This window comes from Fringilla coelebs, assembly GCF_963513975.1.
Source record: "Fringilla coelebs genome assembly, chromosome: Z".
Lineage (NCBI taxonomy): Eukaryota > Metazoa > Chordata > Aves > Passeriformes > Fringillidae > Fringilla > Fringilla coelebs.
This window is the reverse complement of record NC_140031.1, coordinates 4,103,090-4,129,562: the sequence shown is the minus strand read 5'-3', so window position 1 is coordinate 4,129,562 and position 26,473 is coordinate 4,103,090. Positions and strand designations below refer to the sequence as shown.

General features: G+C 39.2%; 1 protein-coding gene across 1 annotated transcript; it reads right to left on the bottom strand.

The window, feature by feature from the left end:
- Nucleotides 1-7,412: 7,412 nt before the first annotated feature.
- SYT4 (synaptotagmin 4) lies at nucleotides 7,413-16,257 on the bottom strand (the record flags this gene model as incomplete). Its single annotated transcript, XM_084224599.1, has 4 exons — nucleotides 7,413-8,093; nucleotides 11,065-11,185; nucleotides 12,699-13,513; nucleotides 16,224-16,257. 4 exons carry the CDS (start codon nucleotides 16,255-16,257, stop codon nucleotides 7,786-7,788), a joined length of 1,278 nt encoding a protein of 425 aa, XP_084080725.1. The 3' UTR covers nucleotides 7,413-7,785.
- Nucleotides 16,258-26,473: the final 10,216 nt, after the last annotated feature.

Here is a 26,473-nt window from a genome sequence, read left to right as displayed (position 1 = left end):
TGCAGCATTCAAGGTGTGGTCTCATGAAAGCAGAGACACAAAATCACCTTACTGGGATATGATGTTCTGGGCTGTGAGTGCCATGGCCAGGTCAGGTCCAGCCTCTCATCTACCAGCACCCCAACTCCTTCTTGGCAGGGCTGCTCTTGGTTAGCTCACACCTATGAAAAGGACATATCAGGGCAGCAAAACCAAGGTAGTTTTAGTAGCTACTGAAGAATTAGAAAGTAATGCAGTGGTTCAAAAAGCCTGGAGCAGAGCAGTAAACCAAACATTCTGTTCTGAGCATACCCCAATTTCTCTCTTTGAGTCTCCTAACTGAGAATGAAAGCAAAAGGCTTTTCCTGTGTACTAGAGGAACACCTGAGACAGACAGATCTTTCTGATCGCTATACCAGTCCAGACCTGACAGCATCAGCCTTTGCCCAGCACCTCCTAACAGTGAAACCTCGACAGTTCCTTAGGCAATTTTTCTACAAATAAAGACATTCAATACTCAACCCTTGCAGATTTTGTTCAAAGGAAAGGCACCACCAATCACACACAGTGAACAAAGCGTGTATCAAGGTAGGTAAAATAAGGGTATGCTGCTTTCACTGGGTGAATGAGGTGAAAAACAACCAACACAAATCACAGAATCACCGAGGCTGGAAAAGGTCCCCAAAACCCATCATGTCCAACCTGTGACTGATCCCCATTTCCTCACCCAGACTAGAGCACCTGAGCACTGCAAGTTAGTTCTTGAAGACCTCCAAGGGATGGTGACTCCACCACATCCCTGGACAGCCCCTTCCCATGCTTAACAACCTTTTCTATGAGGAAACATCCTCCACTAAAGAAATTCTTCCTGGGATCCAACCTGAACTTCTCCGGGCACAATCTGAGGCCGCTCCCTCTCCTCCTGTCCCTGTTCCCTGGAGCACAGCCCGACCCCCCGGCTGTCCCCTCCTGTCAGGAGCTGTGCAGAGCCACAAGGGCCCCCCTGAGCCTCCTTTGCTCCAGGCTCAGCCCCTTCCCAGCTCCCTCAGCTGCTCCTCACAGGACTTCCAAATGTGCATCAGGGGCTAACTGCACCTTGGTTTTTCTTGTTCTGTAAAAGTATCAGACTTCTACCTCCTCTTCTCAGCTGACAACATTTTACTCATCTGCACTTCAAACTGATTTACTTATCTGTACCTTTTATTGCTGTTTAATATAACTTCTGATTTTAGCCTGGGAAAATTCTCTATTGTTACATGCCTTTTTGTGATTCACATCTACTTTCTTGTCCACATATATCCATGGCAGCATACAGCTCTGAGGGATTTATCTCAAGAAAATGCAGTCCCCAGATCAACATTACAACCCTGGAGAAGAGCAAAAATAATAATTCATAACCAAAGTCATGAAGTTAGTATCTGCTCTTGATATTGTTAAGCTGTATCCCATGATACCGAAAGGAAAATTGAGGCTAGAATACTGTTTATTTGCCCCACAAATCAGTGTACAGAGTCACTTCAGATGCAGGCTTGCAGAGGTTTCCCTCTTCAAGTATGAGCTTTCATTCACACAATCCTAAAGGCTATTTCATTGAGAGGGTATTATGGAGATGCAATCAATATGGCAAGTGATACTGTGAAATACTTGTTTCCATAAAAACAGTTGTGTTTTCTGAGCCATGTAGAATATTTACAGCATCTGTCAGAGAAAATTCATGGTTATCCCTGAGGTTGTCTGCAAGACTAAATTAAATATCACAGTCACCATACGGCACCCTTAGCTGGTTAGAAAAAAGAGCTGTAACAGCCATGATATTGTTTTGCAATGATACTTTTTCACCCACAATTTCTAAAGAAAACAGTTTTAATGTGTATCATTGTGCATTTTGGATTTTGCCTCTTAGATTTTGTGCTTCTTTTTCTTGGGTTTTTTTTGGTTTGTTTTTTTTTTTTTTTTTAGAACTAGAGCCTTTCATAACACAATATTTCTTACATGGAAGAAAGACAGGGACCTCTTTGCAACATTAACTTATATTGCAAGCAATCTGTTCTAGTTTAAGCCACAATCCAAAATGCTATGACTCAGAACTCCTGCACATGACTGCTACCTCAGCCCTGTGTGTGAGCTCTGCCCCAGTGAAGCTGTTTTCAGTAGCACAGCACTTACCTGTCACCCAGTGGGATCCAACATTCCTGCACGTTTCACTTAAACCCAAATTCCACGCCTCAACATCCACTTACAAAAATGCAAAACCACCTCTTCTTAGAGCTCAGTCACCTATAAAAATCCTTCTTGAGAGACTGTCCAAAGAGGGAGAAAGAGATTCAGTAATGAGTGAAATTTCCTTGGTCAGAATGAGAGGAGGCTGAGCATTTTCCAGTCAGACCGAACCTGTTCTTTACTGACCTAAGAGCATGTTGCTGTCAGAAAGATTCACAGCAAGAAATCCCACAGGATCTCCAGGGTGAATGACATGCTGCTTTTTTAAAGAGAAGCAGTTACACAGTTACAAAAACTCTAAAATATGTGGGAGTTACATGGCTGGGGCTGCTGCAGCTTCAGGAGGAGTGAATAGTGAGGGTGGGCACTGGCACATGCCAGAAACTGGTGAGATTTTCAGTGTCCAGGGATGGACACAGGAGACAGCCTGGGTCTGGAGCAGCAGGGTGTTCATAGAGAAGAAAAGGAGGGTGGGAGATGCTGGAGACACCATCCTCATGGGAAGGGATGCCCAATCTGCCAACCTGCCCTGGTGATATCTTGAGAAGTCTGGTCCTTGCAATGAGACTCAGGTTGTAGCCAAAGTTTTTCCAGCCCTTGGAGTATTGCAGCTCTTCCATCTGGGTGTGAACAGTACTGCCAGGGTTTATCCAGAGCATGTCAAGGGTGACTGCAGAGCACTGGGGGTAGGGTGAGGTGTGAGGGCCTGGGTGCTGCAGCTGAGACTGAAGGGCTCAAGCAGAATTCAACAGACCTTTCAGGACAACACCTGATTCTGTTGCTGGTGGTGCAACCAGAGGATTCACACTTGTGACTGAAGGATGGTCTCTGGTTGTATAAGGAAGAATACAATGGCAAAACTGGTGTAACAATGCAGGCATAGTAAAGCATTTAACTTCTTTCATTTCCCTTTTTACTGACTTTGGTCCTTTGGTTCTATCTAACTATGATATTCTTCCATGCTGCAACTGTAAACAGCACTACAGTGCTGCTTCCAGACCAAAGTTGTGTTGCAGCAATTGTTCAGTTGTGGAGGGTTAAAAATATGGAAAAAGCCTGTGAGAACTGGGTAGGACTTTCTGAATTAAGGTAATTGCTCAGGAGTCACCATCAGCAAAGCAAATAAGTGTCAGTGCCAGTTACAGCAGCTGCAATAGTGCTGTGAGTTGTTCAGCTCCTCCATGAGACATCATGAATATAGCAGCTTACACAGACCCTATTTGAATCTTGTTTTAGGAATAAAAAAAAGTGTTGTGTATGGCCATCTGTGGTTATGTATTTTTACCATGTGTTAAGTATGTTTTTGTCCATGATGCCATAAAATACAATGGGCTTCCAGAATAGTGTTAGACCCTGGGGATTTGTCCTGTAAAGAGCACATCTGCAAGGGCTCTCTCAGTGGTCTGTTGCAGCAATTTGAGCTACAAATAGCAATCAGAACATTAGCTGTGAGACTCCCCTCGAGGCTCATCTGCATTGTATTTGATCAAAAAATAAAGGCATTCTTGATCTCTATCCTGAAGAAGTGGGGCTGGAATGTGAACCATGTGAATCACCATTGTCTTAGGAGAACAGTACAATGTAAGGAAGAGAAAAGAACTGCCTGCATGGGATGGGGTAGAGCAGCCTTACACTTGATACCTATCTCCTGGGGACAGGAGATTTGTCAGAGAGAATATACTAGCTTATAACTGCAGAAGATGTTGTATTTTATGCATCTGGCTAGTGAATCCTGCAATTGATTTCTGCTACAAGTATCAGAGAATCATTCCAGGTGACTCACAATGGGAGTCATTAAATGGCACCATGTATCCCAGCTGCAGCTCTCTTCTTCTTTCTGGGTTTCTGTTTCTGTGCCAGTAAATACTTTGATAATCTTAGAGAGCACTACAGCAAAGTTTGTATTTGGGTATAGCACTTAAATGAATGTTTTCTCTGCCTCAACTTCCAAACTCACCTGATAAGCTGGAGCCTGACATGACTTCCTTGTCTACGAGGAAGTAGTACAGCCTAAATGGCCGGGGTAAATAACAACTAGAATGACAGTAGGATAATTTGACTTCAAGATTTCTCCTTCTACCTAATATATTAGAATTCATTCTTGTTTGCTTCTGTAAATCTGTCCCTACAAGACTCACATCTTCCGTCATGGGCCGTGTTTCTGGCTCTAGACTGAGTGCAGAGTACAATTCAGGACTCATATTCAGCAAGCATCTGGGAATGAAGAACATGTGATGTGCCTGGGAAGTATTTGTCAGAACAAATCTAATCCACCTCTTTGAGACGAGGAAGATTTTGTAAATAAAATGCTTTCTGATAGAAGCATGAAAGAGTAGACCATGAACACAAACAATAGCAGAAATCTTTGGGGGAAAAAAAGGATACATAGGTGGGATAATAGGTGGGATGGGATGAACAAAAGCAGCAGTTTATTCTTGTCTTACACACATGGCACAACATACAGAACCAGCACAAATAACTTACAAAGTCTCATACACCATGCTTTCTCTTGAATAGCTTCTATTAAGTTACAACACCATAACGAATCAGGAATTTAGTTACGACAGATCTCCAGACATGGATAGTCTCCCATTCAAGGAGTTATTATTTTTGTAAGCTACTTAGACAAACATCATTTTTTTTACATGTTTAATACAGTACAGTATCCTTAACAGAGTTCAAGATATTCACAATGAGAATTGAACACTTTATAAAACAGCAGAATCACCTCAGTACAGGCCTACATTCGCTCTCCTGCCTCTTCCTGGTTTAAAATGTGTTACAAGTCGTCTTTACTCAACTTTTCAAACTGAGAATTCCTTTAAATGAAAAAAAAAAAATCTATTTACAGGGTTTCTTTAGATTTAATAAAAATGTCTTTGCTTCCCTTTCCAATTCCAACTCCCCTACCCCCGCAAAAATTGCCATTTAGCAATTTTAGAAATATTGACCCTCAAGCTGCTATAAAAACTAAAAAAAACCAAAAAAACAAAAACAAAACCCCAAAAAAATTAGTGACGACTTGTTGGATGCAAAATGAAAGATGATCATCACAGCCCAGCATTAATTCAAAAAGATGAATTGTTATCCCCTAATGTCATACATTGTGTTCATTGGAGACAGATGATGCCTGTCATCTGATTTTTAGAGATAAGGAACTACTTATGGGCCAGCGTACAAAACCTCCATCTTTTTTATTTGCAAGATGCCCCACTCATTTTGATGCAATCATTTCCAGCTCAGTTCTTTCCTTTTCAGAAATTGTAACAACTCTGTGTCATACTGACCTAAACTCTCCCAGTCTCCATTGGATAAAAAAAATGTTTCCCCATATCCATGGTCCCAGTGACATTTCTGGGTTGACTCAGGAGAGTTTTGCTATCTGACTGCACTTCCCACTCAAGCCTGTGGGCATCTTGCATTTGGTGGCTTTGGATTAGCTCTGCTTGAATGTGGCTGGTAAACTCTAGCCCTTAAGCAGTTAATCAGCTTTCTAAAGAAATAATCAAAAAAGATTCCTCTCCTTTATACATACAATACGGAATATTTTTACATTTAGCATTATCATAAAAAGCATGTTTATGTTATTTTGAAAATGTATTTTTACAGAAATCTATAAACACTGTTGTATCAAACACATTCTCAAAAACTGGAGAAAATACTGACACAAAACCTGGAAGAGCCTCAATGGAATTCTTCCAGTACTATTTGTCTACTTGCATATTTCATATTTCAGTGTCCTTTCCTGCAAACATAATTTGGCCATATGAGAACAGGTAAAGTAGACAACAAATCCCCAACAGTTTTAAGTAGGACCAAGGTCTGTTGTTTAATGAAAGTAGATTGACATTCAATGTATGTTTGGTTTGTTCTAACTGGCATGCCCATTTTGCTACCTTTACTCACAATGAGCAGTGCCTTAATTCCCAAGTAGTCTTGTTCACTTAAATGGGATTACACGTGACAAATGACGTATGCAAAAATACTGAAAATGGTTTTCCACGTTTTTTAACCCTTCTTATGTCAACAACGAACATCACTATCTTCTTCTTTATATATATTGTACTTGAAAATGAAGTAGGACTAATACTTGCAAACAATTCCGTATCAGAAGTTAGTGCACAAACTTTAGGAAATAATCTGATATAGTTGTGCTATAGTTCTGACAGCCTAAAAACCTATCTGGCTTGACCAAGACTAAATTTCACAGGTCTAAATGCTTTATTTGTACACTTGCTATTGTTACACTTGATATTTCCTCAGCCTGACACAATTTAATTTTAAATAGACATGTGTCACGCTGACATTAAATCAGGATGCTATTTTCCTTTACCACCACCATTTTCAGTACAGTCAGTAATGTACATTAATTCATATAACCAAAGTACTTTCCAAGTACTTTGTCTATAGAATATTGGAGAAAATATGAAGTGAATTTGGTTTCTTCTCCTGCAAAATTTAAAAAATGCGCTGGAGTTTGTATATTGGTACTGACTGTAATGGCTTCTGTTACAGTCCAGGAGGTTAAACACAGAAAGTTAAACAGCAGAATAAGGTTTTCTTCTTTGTCTCACTATTTGTTTATTCTTTAATGAAACAAAAAAAAAAAATTAAAAAAAGCGTCAGCTTCTTTTTAGTACTAATGAAACATTGAAATATAATTGGTGAAAATTAATTGATTGTAATATCCTGTATGTTACCTCATCTCAACAGAAATTCTTTTGTATGGCTTGAAATGTTTTACATGTAATCCTACCTAGAGGAAAAAAAATGCAAGCCATATCTAACCCCAAATTCTAGCTATACTGTAACGTGTACAGTCACCCGTAAAGGAGCCCTTTTAACAAAAAAAAGTATGCCAACTTTCATTAGTTTGAAGTACGGATCTATTTTGGTCACTGTAATAAATTATATGTATAAACTTACTAAAAAAGTCCAAGTGCAATTAATTATATAATATTTTGCTACTTAAAAAAAATAGTTTTACACAATGTGATATGTAAAGCAAAATACTGAAAACATGTTAATTCTTTGGGATGATCAAAGTATAAGTAACCAAAACTTACAAATAATGACTAATTTTTCATAAAAGAAGGTTTTTGGTGGAGGCGCAGAAGGAATTTCCCCCCTTACTCACCCTCAATCCCCATGGCTTTTATAGATCCATCCCCTTCCCTAATAAGCCACAGGTGGGGTTTTTTTGGATGTATTGTAGTAAGGTTATTGTCTTCTATATATGAGTCACTAATAAGTGACTCTTTCAAAACATAGTTTGTTCTTCTTGAGGTTTACAGTGCTTCAGAATTTACAGGCCACTTAAACTCTTAAAGAATATTAATCTGAACTAATTATGTTAAAGTTTAATGAAATAGAAATTCCATTATTTACTGTGAAAATTAAGTTACCTTCTGTTCTGATAATTCAATTCAAGCTTAGTTCAAACCCCCCACCCTCCTTGAAAAAAAAAAAAAAAGGAAAAATTTTTGTAGCTAAAAGCTTGTAATTATACATAGCAAAGAAAAAAAACCTGCTCCTTGCCTATGGAAATATATATAGTTTTTTAAGATCCAACCCCTCTCTAACCTGCTAACCATCACACAACATATGCCATTTGGCAATTTGTCTCCTAGGATATTCACAAATTTCTTTCCAGTGCTCTCCACCTGTTCCTTCTGCTGAAGATCCCAAGGTCAACCGGCCAATGACCTCATTCCTTGACCCCCTATCTGAATCTAAAACCAGAAATTCAATGCTGATGTCATCAAGGCCCTCACAAGGAATGTCAAAGACAAACAATTCATTGAACACTGCATTGGGGGTGCACTTCTTCACATGGGTTTTCTTTTTAGAAATTCTCTTCTTGGCATGGTACAGGTTCACTTTGACATAAGGGTCTGCAATGAAAAGAAAGAGCACAGATCAGCAATTGAACAGTGTTTAAAAATTCCTTGATGTAATTTATGGTAAATTCTGCAATTATCCAGTATATTTACATCACAATGAGTAGTTGCATCAAGTTATTAATGTTGATTCCTCTCATCCAATCTTTAATTTTTTTTCTATACATCTGAATTAGCCCCTTTAATTTCCCTTTGTGGTCACCAAAATTGTGTTAAAGGCAGGCAGTGAAGTTTAGACTGCGACCAAATACAGGTGTTTCTTTCATGAGATAAATCCTGTCCTGCAGCCCATGAAACCATCAACACCTCTACCACATTCAAAGATAGTCTGGAAGTGCACAAAATTCTAAAGGTCTCTGAGAAATATGTAATGTTACGCATTTAAGTGTAACAGAAATTTACTTTTCACACATTCTGCTGGGGTATAATCATCAGCACCAATCAAACCCATGGAAAGAAAATTTTCAGAAAGGAGTGAATAAACTTTGGCTGAGAGAACGCACGTGATATTTCTGTCTTGTAGAAGTCAATTCACCTGACTAAATTGAGGCCACCAATTGTTACTGAACAAATTCGACACTAAACTCTAGATGTAAGAGTATGTTTGCTGTTGGAATGTGTATCTGTCATTACACTGGGGCTGTGCTACTTTTGAATATGGGAAGGGAAAATGTCCATATTTTTAGTTGCCAACCAACTTTGAATGTTTGCATTCATCACAATTATTTAATTGTCGTGAGGTTCCCTTGCTATTGCCTTCAATAATGGCCATATTTATTCTTTCAGAGAGGAGACATTTTAAAAGTCAACCCTTTCAATTACCTTGGCATTTATTCAGTGAAATTGTGGGCCTGTTTCCAGGTTCTCATGGTGCAGTGATGTAGTACAAAGTCTCCTCTACTGAACCAAGTCAAACATGATAGTTTATGTAAACAATTAACCAAGTTAATCATCAAGAACTCCTGGATACTTTTTTAAAAGAAGTAATACTAAAACTGAACAATATTAACCCATTTTATGTCACAGCTATCAGTCTGCAAGGGTTGCATGAGTAAAAGTTATGTTTTCCCTTGAACTGACAATAGCCTACCATAAGTGGGGTGTAATGGGGCATCTCTTCACTTTCCTATTCTATTACCATAATGAACATCTCAAAACCAGGGCTTAATAAAAACACTCACTGGCTTTGAAATTATTGTATGCCATGCAACCATTAGAAATATCAAAATCAATATCAATCAGCGGTTTCCATTTCTTTTAAGAGGAAGTTTTCTGTTACTTTTGAGCAGATACTAGATAAGGCTAGAGAGTTCCACTTGAATTTATTAGGCTAACAAAGGTCACAGCGCCAGCGACCAAGGAAATCAAGGAGATTTGGAAAACAGAAGAGTTTATGAGTATAAAAATTTCTCTCTTCTCAAGGAGGTTGAATTGTGGAATTGTTTATTTTATCCCAAAGAAACACCAACACCACTTCACCCTCCTCCTTTTCCAAGATTAATGTTGGGATGAGGGGAAAGTCACAGAGGAAATTTTGACTGTCCTGAGTGCAGTATGCTACTGACATCCAAATATCTGTTGCACCTGGCCTTATTGACAAACAGAAAATAATGGAAAACTGTTTAAATGGAGTAGGAGTCCGGGTGCAACATGGCTGCCAGCAGAAATACTGCATTCCCATTATAGTCAGCAAGGCTCTCCCAGGGGATGCAGGAAATGCAAACAAATTTTAAAGCTTTACTTGTAAGAGCTGCAGTAAAAAAAAGGGTTTTCTATAGGGTCCAGGTAGATGCTGTGACTAGAAGGGCTTTTTTTACCATGTTATTTCCCATCTGCAAGTCTGTTGAGATCAGCTGGTTGCCATGCTGTCTTCATGAAGCCACCACTATCTCCTGTGACTTGGGGGTTGATTTTTAAAAGTACATATCCTCTCTTTTAGTCAAGTAAATTGTTGGGCTCAAGATATATCTTTTCTCCTTCTGATATGTGAACAAAATTTAGATCAAAAGGAAGATTTAAATGGAACTTGATGAGAGTTGCCCATAGGTTTGTTGCATTGGATTCAGGATAGGCTAACTTTCCAGGTGAGTTGCAGTATGAAAAATAGAAAAATTGTATTATTGGCTGCAGTGATAATTATTCAATGTTTTCCAAAACTACTTCATCTATTTCTTCTTTCATAATATTGAGTGAAATGAAAGACTAAAAGTTCTATAAAGAAGCAGCAGCAGATGTGGTACTATAGCCCTTTTTTGTGTACTGTTGTTTTTGTGTGGCATTCTTATATACAAGACATTAAATTTTATACTGTTATTATGTTATATGGCCTAAATGTGTCTTCTCTGTGCAATTCAAGAATTGGCTTCAGAGGAGGTTTCACTGAATGAGAAATGGCAGCAGACAAGGAGAAGAGAGGATAAAACCTGGTCCCTCTTAATGCACCCCAAGTCTGGCTCACGATAAAGCACGTGTGTCATGCTGCATCATCCTCCCAGCACTGGCACAGCTCATCTTCTCACCTTGCCAAAAAAATGTTAGAGCTCAAATTCAACACAGAGGTAAGATGCTGCTTTTCTTCTGAGAGAAATTATATGATGATCTCACTCAATACCAGTCTTCTACAAATAAACTCATTTTTTGTGATAAATAAAAGCTTTTGGTATCTGCAAACAACATCCCACGCTTATGGCAGATGGGTTCTGTTCAAGACAATCATAAAACTCATTGGTTTCCACTGCTAACAGATGTCACCTTTTTTTGATGTGATTGAAGAACAAATTTGTAAAATACATACCCTGGAAATAAAGCACTGACCTAGATATGAATGAAATGAATAGGCTGTAAATAATAGAAACACCATTTCTGCATGTATGGAATATTTTCAGTCTTTGAAATGCCGCGTTTCAGCTGTCTTTTGTCATTCTGTTTTATATTCTTAGGGCATATTCATTATTAAAACCATTACCTGATAATCCTGACACATCAGATTTAGGTAGATGCCTGGCTTTTAGAACAACGACAGTGAGTGTGTTTGTTGTAGATTGATAACAGAGAGAGACCAGTAATTCTCCACGACCAGATGATTTCTGAGGAAATTAAAGGAAAAAAAAAAGTAATAAAACTGTTTATAAGCATTTATATTGACCAAGCTTTAAACCAGAGTTAAAAAGGTTTATGAAATGTCACAGAAGTGTATGAAGCTGTCTAAAAGGACATACCATATATAGCTATTCTGATTTACATAGTGATTATAATTTCCCTCTATATAAGTTATATAACTTTTCCTATGATTATCAGACTGAATAAAATTAAAAAATAAATGGGCAGTATAAGTTGACATGACATCACGATCTTTGGAGAGTAGGAATGAAATCCTCAGGAGAAAAAATCTCAGCTAAAAAAAGAAACTTATCTTAAGCAAAGCAAAATTCCATGAAGATATAAAGGGGAGAAAAAATCTAGTGCAAGAAAAAACATTTGGTAAAGTATTTTAAACAGGAAGGATTCAAACTGTCAGTGAAATCTTATCCTTTGACACTCTCTAAAGCAGTATAACATACATGAAATAAAGGTGAGATGAAAGATTTTCTCTATCATTATTTGATTTGAATTTGCAGGAGTAGTTTATTTCAAATGGAGAAGGAAGGCAAGGGAGACAAGAGATGATAGTAACTTATATACCAGAAAATCCAATAAATTATCAACAAAAGATCAGTGATATATGAATATTTGTTGCCATATAGTGATAGAATTGCGAAATAACAATGTTAGCTATAGGTGTGGTGCCTAGTAGACATTTATTTTATTTGCCAGTATTCTTGCCATTTGAAACCAATCACGGTGAACGTCAATACACATTCCACTTCCTTAGCAGAGATTTATAAGTGTGTGTGTGTGTGTGTGATGCCTGTGCATTTCTGTGGTTCAGCTGGGATGGTTGTAAAGGACCCTTGCATTCTGAACTGAGACAACACAGCATTAAATATTTTTGTCCCAGAAAAGTCAGGAAGTTTTGCTGGTAACTCCAGCCTACGGCTTCACCCTTACTACCTTTAGTAAAGATGCAGCCTCTCTCAATTCATGAGGGACAAGGTGTTGACAGCAACAACATGCAGGAACATGCTACAACATCAATAATATGGTCTCTAGCAGGTCCCACTTCCCTAACTAAAGACCATGTATATTCATTAAAAATGTGCTGTGCAATCCATGCAGTTGATATTTCCATTGACTTCAGTAAGATTTAAGAAAGAATGATGTCAAATATAAAAGGGGAAATAGGAGAAAGGGAATAATACATAAATCAGTGGGGTTTGAGTCAGCTTGAGCTAACTGGAATTGGTCCACTCAAACCTGCTGAACCAGATGAATAAGAAATTAGAGCTTAGGGCATTAGCAATTTCTTTCAACATGCTTCTTGTAATTTTTTTTTTCTATTGCATTTGTGTAATGGCTTCCTCACACTGCCATTAGGAAAGCATCTCAGGAATTGCATGGTGAGCTTTTTGGCTTTTCTGTCCAAGATGGCAGCAGCATTACACAAGAATCATAGCTAACCATATCACAACATTTTCAAACTTTGAATAAAAAAGATGTTACCCTAACATTTCTTTTGATGATCTCTCTGTCCATTAGCAGCCTTCCTTCTGAGAGTTCAATTCCAGCGAGGGGGATGAGGACTTCTCCAATGACATCATCTCTGGAAAATCTGTCAAAGCTCAAGATCATGAAATGAAGTGTTAAGTCTTGAATTTGGCTGTAGGGGATCCCATAAAATGTGAAAGTCTCATCAAAAGCTGGATCTAAGGTTTTTCTCAGCACTCTGGTTTTCACCTTGTGCTTTTTCTCAGGCAGGATTGTCATTTTGATGTAGGGATCAGAAGTCATTGACTGTTCATCCATTGCTGGCAGCCCACGAGCTTCTTTGATGTTCACTACAAATGCTTTTTTCTCAAAGTTGTACTCTAAGGAGAAAAAGAGAGTTCCTAGCTTGTCTTGTTTATCTTCAGATGACAGAGAAGTGATGGATTTTAAGCTATCAGGAGATACTGAATCTTTCTTCCTTTCTGCAAAATGCTTAGGAGATGAATTTTCAAGATCTGGAGAGCCCTGATTTTTTGTGGTTGTTTTGGGGAAATTGCCATTTAGATCTCTCTTCTCCAGGTCAAGATGGAGAGAGTTCTTTGGCATTGCTGATTTGTTCTTTGCTTCACTTTTATCATCTGCTCCAAACTTCTTCTTGCTGTTGAGATTCTCAGGGTAGATATCGACCCCCTTCAGAACATGGACAAACTTGTATGGAGGGGTCTTATTGGACTTGGAAGATTTGCGTTGGCAGCAGATCCAAGCAAAGAGGGAGACAGAGAAGACAAGGCCAAATGCACTAAAGATCCCAACCACTGCAGGAATTTCATCTGCAAATTAAATAAATAGCAACAAGCACATAAGCAGCAGTACCTTGAATTCTGCATGATATTTAATAAAGCAATAATTTTGGTAAAACAAGCTGATAGGAGACGGTGATATCAGCAGGACTGACAGACTGGAAGTGTTCTGCATTGTACACATTGCCCGCCACCTGCAGGCACCAGTGTGCAGTCCCACTCCAAGGCACGCTTGTTATGCTAGTATTTTTCCATACACGCAGAGTTAGGGAGGAAAATACTATTTCCATCCTAATAATAATCACTGTTCGTAATTTCTATACTGCCTCAACCCTCTGTGTGTAGTTTCTGAGCTTATATGTCTGTGAATACTACCAGCTCTCAGCTGTTATCAGCTTTGAGTTTATGGAGGTTTGTTGGTTAGCTCTGAAATATTTATTACTTATAGATACATCATCTGCTTTCCATAGTGTTTCCTAGAATACTTTGTGCACTCAATTAGCTATTTTTTATGGTCTGTTCCCATAATTGCCTGTAGGTATCTCTTGAAAGAAGTGAGTTTAATTGGAGGTTATAGCACTCAACAGTTTCACAGGGATTTTCAATACTTTGCAGGAGGAAGTCTATCAAGAAAATTTAGAATAATTATGTAGCAAGTGTCTTTTCCAGATGGATGTGATATTAGGTAGCACATGTGAGTTCAAAGCTGAAAAAATCATGTTAAGTTTATCAATGTTAACCACCAAGCTTTACATTTAAGACACTGAAGCAAAGCTTGTGGGGAGTTTACAGAAAGGGTCAGTACTTAGGCGTATATAAGAAAAGACACTAAAACATAATTTTCTACAGTTTAATTTTTATTCTATACTTAAACTGAATAAAGAGAAACCTGGGTAAGTGTTACAACCTCCTTTGCCAAGTGGATATATTATTTACATATGGAGTATCATTAGCCCTTCAAAGCACACATCGAAGGGTAAATGAGCACAACTAATTAGAAATCCAATTTTGCCCATAAGTAACATTACTAAGAGAGTTTAAACCTCCCACAATGTAACAATCAGAGCTTAACCTTTATTCCCTGCAACAGTGGACATACAATGGAATATTAATGTTGTGACATTGTTTATGCATAAAGGCAATTATATAACAGTTCTGTTTCTCTCTGGTCATTCTCAGGGAGTCAAGAGGAACTATCCCCCTGTATTACTAAATCAGCTTCATGTGGTCAAAAGCTGAGCAGATAAATGTGCTGCCAATACACCTTTGCTTTTTAGTGTCACGATTCAGAAAAAAAAATCCACAACAATACTATCAGAGCAAAGTAGGACATAATGTTCCAGCTCAGAAAGGATCAGCCCTGGCCATTAATTTTTTATGACAACTTTCCTGATGCCTACAAGCTGTACTAGTCTATACACTTAATTGCAGGAACTTAATGAAATTACTGACAACCATACATGTAACCAAAAAGTATTTTTCCTAACTTAAGCACATGGTTTTGAGTTTCAAGAATTCCCTTGGCTGCAGAAATTTAAATACACAGGATATAAATATAAAGCTAAAAGTATTTGAAAACTAATCAGAATACTTAAATATCTTTTCAGAATGGTTTGTACATTTACAATACTTTTTAATGAGATAATATACTTTTAATAGTAATGGATATTGTAATATACTTTAATTCTACAACTACTGAAAGTAGTGATAGAATCAATTTGATGTTTAAAATATTAATTATCTTTCTTAAATAAGTAATTAGACAAGCATGATGTCACAAGTGTGGTTAGAAACCTCAAGTGGGTGGAATAGGAAAGAAGATGAAATGGTAACTAAAATGGCTTTATATTTACAACTAATTGTGTCACAAAATAAATTTCTTGCTTTTGTCATAATCAATTGGTTAACATTCAAGGCAGTGTATTAATAGAAAACATCACCTACCGATTCTGGGAGAAGCTATTATTTCAGTTATGTGATATAAATCTGGAGTCTCTTCACTAAGTCAGTGGAATGATGCTTGAATCAAACCACTGCTAAAGCAAGCCTAATGTAGTTTAGAGTCAATATTAGTAAAGCAGAGTTCAGAAATGTTCCCTCTTACTGCTTTTCTCACTAAAGAAACTTATGTATGCGTTTTATAAGCGCACATACAAGACTGCTTCTGAAACTTCTGATACCTCACTACATCCAGGGCATAGAAATGACAAAACTGAAAAGTTCATTGTCATCTTTGTTATTCTCATTGAAACGGGGTTGGTTAAGATGCAGCTGTTCAGCTAAAAACACTGAAATCCTGTATTTTCATCTTTCTAGCAATGTCCTTTCACTTTAACTAACGGTTGACCTACAATAAGAATAAAAGGAATTTCAATAATGACTTGAACAAATATTTTCTCTGTGGCATTTACATCATGTAACTCTTGATGCACATTACTTTAACAGAGACGCAGAAAACAGCACCAAACCTCTCTCATCCAAAACCGCACCTACAAAAATCTCTTTATCTCTTCTGGTACTTTACCAGGGAGGAGGAACGGGGAGGGAGGAAGGAAGAGAGATTAGGGGAAGAAAGCAAATTCACACAACTTCTGAGACCTGAAGAGAGCTGGGGGGAAAACCAGGTCCCTCCCAACAAGCTGCGCGCTGGGAGGCACCGGGAGGCTCAGCAGAGGCTGCTCTTCTCCCGGGGAGGGGAGCATCGCCCGGCCCCGAGTGCGGGGAGCCGGGACGCGCTTACCGAACTGCTGGCGGCTGTCCGCTATCGGAGCCATGTTGGTGGCGAGCGATGTCCGCGGGGCAGGAGCCTCTGACCGGCGCTGGAGCCGCTGTCCGCGGTGCTGGAGCCGCTGTCCGCGGTGCTGGAGCCGCTGTCCGCGGTGCTGGAGCCGCTGTCCGGGATGCGGGGGCCGCTTCCCCGGATGCCGAGCAACCCGCCCGGGGCACTGAGCTGACTGCACTGCTGTCCCCCCCGGCTCTCCGCTCTCACGGCGCCTGGGTAACAGTCTTTGCCAGCGCAGTTAAAAAAAAAAAAAAATTACAAAGGTAGGAAAAAAAGAAACAACAACAAAAACCACCCAAAACCCGGAGACACGAGCAGTGGGGACAGTGGAGGAGGAGGCTGCGACGGGACTGGAGGAAAGGGGGGAGGGGAACCTTCGGTCCTCCCCTTTGCACACTGATTTGCAACCCCCTTCCTGTTTTGGCTCTTCTGAGTAGCTCCGCTCTGAGACTGAGTACGTGGTTGAAACCCAAATTGACGCAATCCTGACGCTACAGGGCTGAAATCAGCACCTTTCCCGCCTCCCTCCCCCCCTTCCTAGCCACCACACCCTCCCTCCTTTCCTCTCTGTCTCTCTCTCTTCCTACACCCTCCTCCTCCCCCTCTCCCCGTCCCTGTCTTGGGATTGAACACGCACTCATCGATTATTTTAACTGCCTTGCTGCAGGTTATGAGCTCCCCCACACACCCCTCAACTGGACACAGACAGTGAAATGGCAATGTCTGTGATTCAGTGCACCCTCTGAAAGACATGGGTGTGCCTCTTTTGCCAGGGTAAGATGTATTCATTTGCTTAATTAACTATCAGCTGTGCATGGTACAACAACAACGTGAAAGAGTTGCCAGCCTGAGGGAGTCCAGACACCTCGGCTCCAGCTGCAGGGCACACGATTTTCCTATGACTGACGTGATACATTTACTGAATTTGAGTCACGAAAACTCCGGATGTGACTTGTCCCTGTGCCTCCTCCCTGCTTCCTCCCAGCATCCACCCCCACATAAACATTCAGCCCCCAGTTTGGAAATCCTCTTGATCTTCCTGCAGGTCTGGGAAAGAGATGACTTTACTTCTAGATTTTACTGGTTTAGATGCCTTGTCTCCCAGTGTGAACTGAGAATGTGGTGGGGAGACAGGGAAAGTGTGGCAGGGAGGAGGAATGTGGGAGGAACAGGGCAAGAAAGCAGGGCTGCCTGTAACTAGAATGTCTTCAGTGTATAATAAACCAAGCTAACTCCTTGTCAAACAGAGCTGCAAAAGCCAGCACCTGGCATCTGACTCCTCCTGGATTCAAATGGAAGTATAGCAGCCAGGTTTGGAGCTAATTCTTCTGCATAAATGGGAAACAGGTGTTGTTGCTTCTCTAAATAACAAAATCCAGATGCAGACATTGTCTGGCATGACCTTACTCCATGGTCAGCCACTTGGAAGCTAGTATGTCTTGCCCCATTTAAAAGCACATTCTTCCTTCTCACTGAAGCTCCTGAGATTTTAGAAGAAGTAAAGTGGGAAGATAATGGAATCTTAGAATATCTTAAGTTTGAAGGGACCTGTAAAGATCATCAAAGTCTGACTCCTGGCCCTGAGCAGAACACCCCAAGAATGCCACTATGCGCCTGAAAGCATTGTCAAAATGCTTCTTGAACTCTGCCAGGTTTGGTTCTGTGACTACTGCCCTAAGGAGCCTGTTGCAGTGCCTAACCACTATTTGGGGGAAGAGCCTTTTCCAAACATCCAGTGCAAACTTCCATGACTGAGCTTCAGGCCATTCTGTCCTGTCCTGCTCACCACAGAGAAGAAATCAGTGCCAGCCCCTCTGCTGCTTCTCATGAGAAACATACATAATATATTTACAGTTGTGTACAGTGATGATGTTCCCCCTCAGCCTCGCCTTTTCCAGCTGAACAGACCAAGGGTTCTCAACCACTTCTCATACTGATTCATCTCTGGATCTTCCACCATCCTCACAGCTCTCCTTGGACACCCTATAACACCTTTGTCTCTTCCCTATATTGTGGCCAAAACCGCTCACAGCATTCAAGGTGAGGCAGCCCCAGCCCCGAGCAGAGTGGGACAATCCCCTCCCCTACCCAGCTGGGGATGCTGGGCCTGATGTCCCCAGGACAGGGATGTCCCTCCTGGCTGCCAGGGCACTTCTGACTCAAGTTCCACTTGCCACTGACCAGGGCCCCCAGGTCCCTCTCCATGGCACTGCCTTCCAGGATCTCATCCCCACCCTCTCCATACACCCAGGGCTGCCCTATCACGGGTGCAAGTCTGGCACTTTCCCTTGTTGAACTTCATACAGTTGGTGATTTTCCATCTCTGTCATTTGTCAAGGTCTCTCTTCAGGGCCTCTCTGCCCTTGAGGGAGCCAACAGCTCCTCCCAGCTTAGTATCACTGGCAAACTTAGCCTCCCTTCAAGTCAACATGGCAAGCTGATGTAAAAACACAGCCGAATTAAGTGCCTGGCATATCCTGGGTCTTGAGAATCCATTGGTAGTATTTTTATTGTTTATCTGCTTCTGCTATACCTTCGGCAACTGGGCCTCACTATACAGATTCAAAACTCTTTCAGGAACAACTGGACCCACTACACTAATCATCAGAAGATCCCAATCCTTTTAATAAAGTGCAGAGTATAGCTTGCCACCACTGTTCCTCCTACAAACACCTGGAGTACAATGAATTTGGGTATAAGAAGACTGAAGAAACTGTTGAAAAGCTCTTTTTTTGGTTTGCTTTGGCAGCACAATTTGATTTGGAATCTTTGGATTCACGTGTTGGCACAAATCCAAGCAAACCTGGCTCAGTTTCTTTATGCTTTCTGGCAATCCTCATTCCCCTATCCCTGCTATCCACTTCTCTTTCCCTGTCCAAAATCTAGACTTGCTCAATATGTGCCGACACTGAAAGCAATCACATTTGATTTTAGACTACATTCCAAGTATATGAAACTCCAGACCTGACTGAAATAAACAGAATCCTAAAAAAAATTTGGAGTTAAACATATATAACTGAATTTTTGGATTATTGTAAATTACTATGTCTGGACTTTAAAAACAAAGGACTGACAATCAATATATAGTATACCTGGGTAGTGCATTTATCCTACTTGAGCTGGGATAGGCTGATCATAAATACTATGTTGGCACTTGAATTATTGTCAGTAATTATTGAATCTTTTTATTTTTCCTTTTTTTTTCTTTAACAAACCCCAAGACTTCCTTTGTTGAAATATGCATCATTTAGAGACCACACGGAATTATAAAAATGATTGATTCTGGTTTTCTTCTGTTTAGTTTCTCATACGTCCTAGGGATATATAAAAAGCTTTTACACAATATGTACTTTATTTTAATAATTCACAGGGATAATTCCCTTTAGCATTCAGTGTTTTATTTTTTTATTTTCTTTTTCTTTTCTGGGACAATGCTGATGAAATGGGTAAGATACATGTCCATTTTTTTTTCCTTCTTTTCAGAAATTTGTGACAACTTGTGGTAGGTTTTAGATACCGGTTAAGACACAAGTGGTGTTATGTGCTGTATAAACATAGCCTTTCCTTTCATCTCAGTTTTATGCATGTGTATAACTTTAATAAAGGTAACATTAAAAAGCTTTCACGACAGCAAGCCTCTTCTTTAGAAAGTTGGAGCTGCTGACTGTGTGTATACAGAAGCACATGTAAACATATCTATAGGTATGAAAAAAAGGTAAATTTATCTCTTTATTGATTTGGTCAGTGAAATAGCAAATAAATATTTTTTTTACATCACACATTAACCTTCTGTATTTAATACCAGACTCCACTTAATGGAACTGAGTGTTCAACACGGAAAATACTTGAGGGGGAGATGGAGCACTGAGCTGCTGACACATCTCGAGACAGACACACGTTTGCTGCCTGCGTTGTGCAAGCACCATCTAGTGTACGTCTCAGAGCCATCAGCAATGGATGACAAACCTGCAGCCCTGTAGGTACTACAAGCACAAGGATACGTAACCAGCCCACTGCTGATTCATTGCACTTCTGACAAGTGTCCAGAGGGAAAATCACGTGAGCCCTGTGTGTCTCTTAATCAATTAATTGCTGGCCTTTCTGTCCTGCAGAACAGTAATGACTCCTCATTTCTGCAGCTGTAAGTTCTTCACATTTCCCTCTGTTCTAAGGCAGTGTTGTGTATATTCCCTGCACACAATTTGCAACAGGCTCTTCAGTACAAACTCTGGCTAGGAACTCACTGCCCAGGTAATATTCCCTTCCTTTTCCCTGCAAACAGTGATCTCAAACATTTCAAGCTCAGAGACAGAACATTAAAAGGAGCTGAATGGGATTTTGCCTGCACTGAATCAAAATGGATTGATCATCTGGAAAATATCACAGTATGTGATCTGGCTGGCTGTATCACAACAGGACCTTCTGTGGTCTGAAAACCAGATTACTGGTGCACATGCATGCGCAGAGCATCCTCCTGCTACTCCAAGAAGAGGGAGTGTGGTTGCTAAGTGACAGAGAATGTACACTTCCCAAAGCAGAGAGTCCCCAAACACACACATAGGGCTGGAAAAGGTGCCCCCCCCCACCCCACACCTGCAAATTAATTGTCACTGTTTTTCAGATCCCCACACCTATGTGTGAAGAAAACATAGTAATTTCAATTTAAGAAAAAAAAAACCCAGCAAGTTATTTTAAACAAGTGTCCCCCCCAATCCTTCTCACTCCCCCCAAAGTCAGCAAACACCTAAAAATAAAACTCAGAGATTTATGTGTATGAGGTGAAGCTGGGAAATAGCCCTTTTCCATCTCTGTAGAATGTTTCCCTGGAGCTTAAAGACGGTTTCTCATTTTCAAAAATAGAACTCAAATAATTTTGAGTTCTGCAGTTGCCAGGTGCCAAATTACAGACATTAATTAATACTGTTCAGCACCTATGAAAATCAAGCACTCTAGCCATGCTTACAAAATAAAACTCCAGCAAGAATACGAGTATCAGTCCCTGGTTTTGGGAAGTGAAGAACATTCAACACTCTGAAAGTCAAACAACTTCAAAGGGACCTACAAAGGATTTAGATAGTCATACTCTGCTTAATTTCTACTTCAGTTAGCTCCACAATTAGACAGTAGAAAGGGGCCAGAACCCCTCCCTGTGTCATGTCTCAGCCTTTGACGCTTCTTAATTGCCTAAAGGCAACTTTTTGAGCGCCACACACACAACCCTGCACTTATCACCTGAAGACTCACCTTGCTGCCTATTTGGCCTTATGACATATTTCCCTAGGTTGTAACTGAATTCATTTTCATGCATTTTTATGTTCAGTGCTGCAGTGAAATACTTGTGCATGGTTCCAGTCTCTGCTGCAGAATGGTGTACTTTTCCTGGGTTGTATTTACCAGTCCCATATGCCTACACCAGACACCACAGAGCTTCTGAAATGGCACAAGAGGTATGGCTTGTGATAACTGAATCATCCTCTAGCATGTCCACTGAATTTCAGACCTACAAATATAGATATAAACTTCCCTATAAAGTCCCTCTCTGTGACTTGGTTGAATTGCTTCTGAACATGTATCGAGAGTCAACTAAAAGCCCTAAGATTTCACAGAGCACCAGTGAATACAAGGATAAGAAGGACACCTCTACAGGCCTGGAGAAGCAGCAGAGGGTGGGGTAGAAGTGCCTGCTACAATGGTTGGTCTAGACAACCTGCCTCAAATTTCATTAAACTGTGTCCTTTAAGCAGCTGAGGCAATCCTCTAGCTCATCTACAGATGTGTAGAAGGGTACATTAACGCTTTCAACATCAGATTCAGTCATGCCTCTGGGATCACTGGAGCAGATAGCCCGGAGAAGTCGTGGATACCCCAAACCTGGAAGTCTTCAATGCCTGTTGTATGGAGTTTGATATGATAGTTTTAGGTCTGACCTCCATTCCTAAGGCTATGTGAGGAGTCTACAGTGGCATTTTCTCATTAGAAAGAAAACAAACCAATTTTCTTCCCTGTAATGGCACTCTGTAGACCAGTGTTTTGATAGAATTGTAAGACTGAGTGAAGGATATAATTTCCATCATTTAGCAGTGATTTTTATACTGAGGAAGTAACATTGTTTATTTGATTGGTGACAAGGTTCTTCCATGGAAAAGCAGTATTTCCAAGCCTTCAGAATTGGGATAGCTTGCACAATGTTTTGCTGAGCATACAATAAAATTTATTTTGTTTTCCTTTTTTTCATTTTAAGATATCTCTACACTTCTACATGGTGGATGAATAAAGGGAAAAAGAAAAGCACTTACTGGTGCCATTAGGTTTTTTTCACGTTGATTTCAATCCATACATACTGGAACTCACAGTCTTTCCAATGTGCCTCAAAATCAGGCACTCTGGGGGTTAGTGGCACATTTGTGCTACAAGGTGTCAAGAGGCAGACCTTGGTTTTGGAGGCAGCAGCTACTAATAATTCCTATGACATTTCTTACTGTTTTTTTTTACTATTTTTAAGATACATTTCTCCAGGAAATATGTCAATTGACAGTTTCACTTTGTTAACAGCTAGATTCTGCTGGTTTTAATGTGTTAAGGTTCATGTGTGAGCTGGTAAAACTACTGTGCCTGTATCTATTTTATAGGCTCTGCAGTCTAGGTGAGTCAGAAAAACTCTCACACTTTCAGCCAGGTCTATAAATACCTCAGCAGATAGAAAACTCTTTCATATTAGTAACCTCTGCCTGTAGAGGAAAAGAAAATTTCATTTCCTCTTCAAGTAAAGGTTTTGATAACAACAGTGCTGAAAATAGGAGGCAGAATCAGAATCTTATTTTTGTCATGGATCCCTTTTGCCTGTTACTTAATAGTTGAAGTATAACTCAAATAAAGAAAAAAGGTTTTATTAGAGAAGGACAGGCTGAGATTTTAGAGAAGTATTATGGTATTAGAGGCCTCAAATTAATTTTAAATTCTTACTTAATTCATTCAGATTTCTTTAGAAAATTCATCCTTCAGGACTTTAATGGTTTTTATCTAATTAATAAATATAAGGACTGAAAACTATGCAAACACAAGTGTATAAGGCTTAAATCTCACCTAACTCCTGTTTTATGAACTTTAAGATGAAATTCAAACCTTCAGGTCTCTGATGGACTTATGTTTTAGACTGTGAGCCTCTTGAAAAACCTTAGAATAATAATAAGGACTTCCTGTAAGATGTTTTCTTTTGTGGCTATGCTCAAAAATGCTTGCCCTGCTAAGTGAAGAAGTGAGGCAATTCGTACCTTTCTTAGCACTTGTTTTGTATCCATCCCTCCAACATGACTGATGGAGCTGGTACCAGAAAAAAAGCATCTAGAGAGCCCCATTTCCTTCTAGGACATCAGAGATTGGAGCATTCCGCCATGACCAGGTTCAAATCTTTCATCTGCTCCTATTTCTTCTGTAAATATCCTGAACAACACTCTTTAAAGTTAGAAATGTACCTTATGATATTTTCCAATGTAATAATATTCTGGGTCAGAAAATAAATATTCAGCATGAACACAGGGCTTAGATCAATCCTCTAAGGATGGAGATGCATTTTCTCATCTTCATTCCAAGCAGTTCTCTGTCATAGCACCAATGGCAGCTGAATATTGCATGTGCAAATGCTTCTCTCTGGCAGAAGGTTCAATTTTTAAAAGCTCAAACATTGGAGAAATTCTCTGAAACTCAGACTAAAGGCTCTGCACTACAGAGGGGATTTAGCAAGGACAACTAATGCAATTTATACCACTTTTACTCCTAAGACTGCTCTTTGTCTCGGCTTCAAGGATTACATGGTACAGTTCAGCAAAGGTATTGCTGTAAACATTTACAGAGTTTAATTGTGGAAATGCTGCAACACTTGCTATTCTGCACAGATGAAACACTCACAAGACACAGGAAACTGGAGTCATGGCAAAAAAAAAAAAAAAAGAGAGGAAGGGAAGAAGAAAGAAGGGTTTTATCTTTAAAAAAACCTGTAAAAATCCGTATCTACAAGTAAATATTTGATCCCAAATATTCTGCACCTAGTGTGTGTCTTCATCAGGTGTGAAAGCTCTGGCTGAAGTTCTTAAAGCTAACATACCTCCATTTAAGAAAACAAATTAATATTACAATGTGTGGAGCTTAGTTTTTAAAGATCAAGTACTCCCCAAATTCATTGAAAATCTGATACTATACTGTTACATATTGCTCTCTATTCCAAATGATGTTCCTCTGACACAGTGTGTGCTCTTTGGGGAAGAGAAACACGTCAAGTAAAAAATTGAAAAACAGTGTCAGTAAAATCTAAATTTTTTAAGGTGGGGTGGGGTTTCTGAAACCACTACAGAAATAAATGGAAATTGTCGATGAAAACAAAGTGCACCATCCAGATGAAAGCATTTATGAGAAGTACTTTTATTTAACTAAATATAGCATTAGGATTTCTGAGCCAAATTATTTCTACATCGGCGCTGTGAAGATTGAAGTATATGAGCTCGAGTGATCATCTTGGAGCTCTTTGTTTTTAATCCATATGAATCTGCCAAATGACTAGAGGTTCAATTCTTCATTGCTGGAAGAAAGTGAAAGAGAAAGAAAGAAAGAAAAAGAGAAAGAGAGAAAGAGAGAAAGAAAGAGAGAAAGAGAGAAAGAAAGAGAGAAAGAAAGAGAGAAAGAGAGAAAGAGAGAAAGAGAGAGAGAGAGAGAGAGAGAAAGAAAGAAAGAAAGAAAGAAAGAAAGAAAGAAAGAAAGAAAGAAAGAAAGAAAGAAAGAAAGAAAGAAAGAAAGAAAGAAAGAAAGAAAGAAAGAAAGAAAGAAAGAAAGAAAAAGAAAGAAAGAAAGAAAAGAAACCTCCCTCCCTTATGTCTATGTTTCTTCCCACTATACATCCTGTAGACTGATGGGTCCAAATCATTCACATATTAGCCAGTAACAGATAGAAATGAGGATTTTCTCTTCAATACATCTGTAGAATTCTCTGAAATGTGACTATGATAAAATCTGAAGCCTGCAATTGGACAAATTTCAGTGCAAACTAATTCAAAAGCAGAACACAAGGAGGAGGGAGGGAGAAGGAGAGAAAGGAGGAAAAGAGGTTGTTCAGCTCTGTAGCACAGCAAGGATGAAAAAATTAATAATGTAGTGATGCAAGCAACTGACAATCCAAGAGAGGAATCTACGACTACAATTCTGCTCCGCTGAGTTTCTGCTTAATATGGTATGCATCACATCTTAAGAGCTGCTTTTGTTAGGGATTCTTGAGAACATGAAGAGTGCTTGATACATCTTTCACATCAGGAGGATAAGTTTAAAGGAGCCAACTGCTGTAATATTAAAAAAAGAAAAAAAGAAAAGATGAAGACAGATAAAATAGGAAAGCAACACTCCGCAGATTTTATGCTACAATCTAGACAGAGTTTGAATTGCTGAAAATTATAATCAAAGTTATTTTCTAATATTTTCTCACAAGATTTTGGGTTAAGAAAGTAATTATCTCAAATACAAAGACATATTGTTAGAAAAAAGAACAATATATTTCATTTAATTAAATAAGAAGTAGCAGAAATAAGTATACATTTTTTGTATACAAAAGTATGCATTTTTTGGTTGTTTTATATTTTCATAGGTAGCAGATTAAAAATATCTTCTACTGTTATGCTTTCAAATGATGCCCAGTGTTTCAGTGGGCCATCTACTTTATGATTCTGACAGTTACTAACATCCTGATTAGACAGTTTTAAACTCTCCTAAATTTTTCAGTATTAAAGATAACAGTTCAAATAATATTTTTGAATTTTCTCATTAGAATTGGAAATTCTAATGAGAAAATCATAAGAATTGAAAATATACATAGGCTCACCCAGGTTCCCCGAATTCTTTCCAAGGATTAATACAAGGAGATCCTATATTGATGGAATTTAGTGAGGAAAAATTTTAATACTCCTCTTGGACTTTAACTAGTATGTACACAAAAATCTCGTAGAAAATCTTGCTCATTACTGTACCCAATATTCAGACATGTTGGACTCTAGATTATCTATGTGGTGGATTTGCTTGTTTTGTGCATGTTTATACCAAAATACTTTATGAAATTACATCAACCTACAGGAACTTCAGCTCATTCTAGGTGATGCAAGATGTCCCACAAATTGAAAACTTTAGGAAAAGACCAAGATTTCAATGGAATGAACTAGCTGAAAAAACACAAT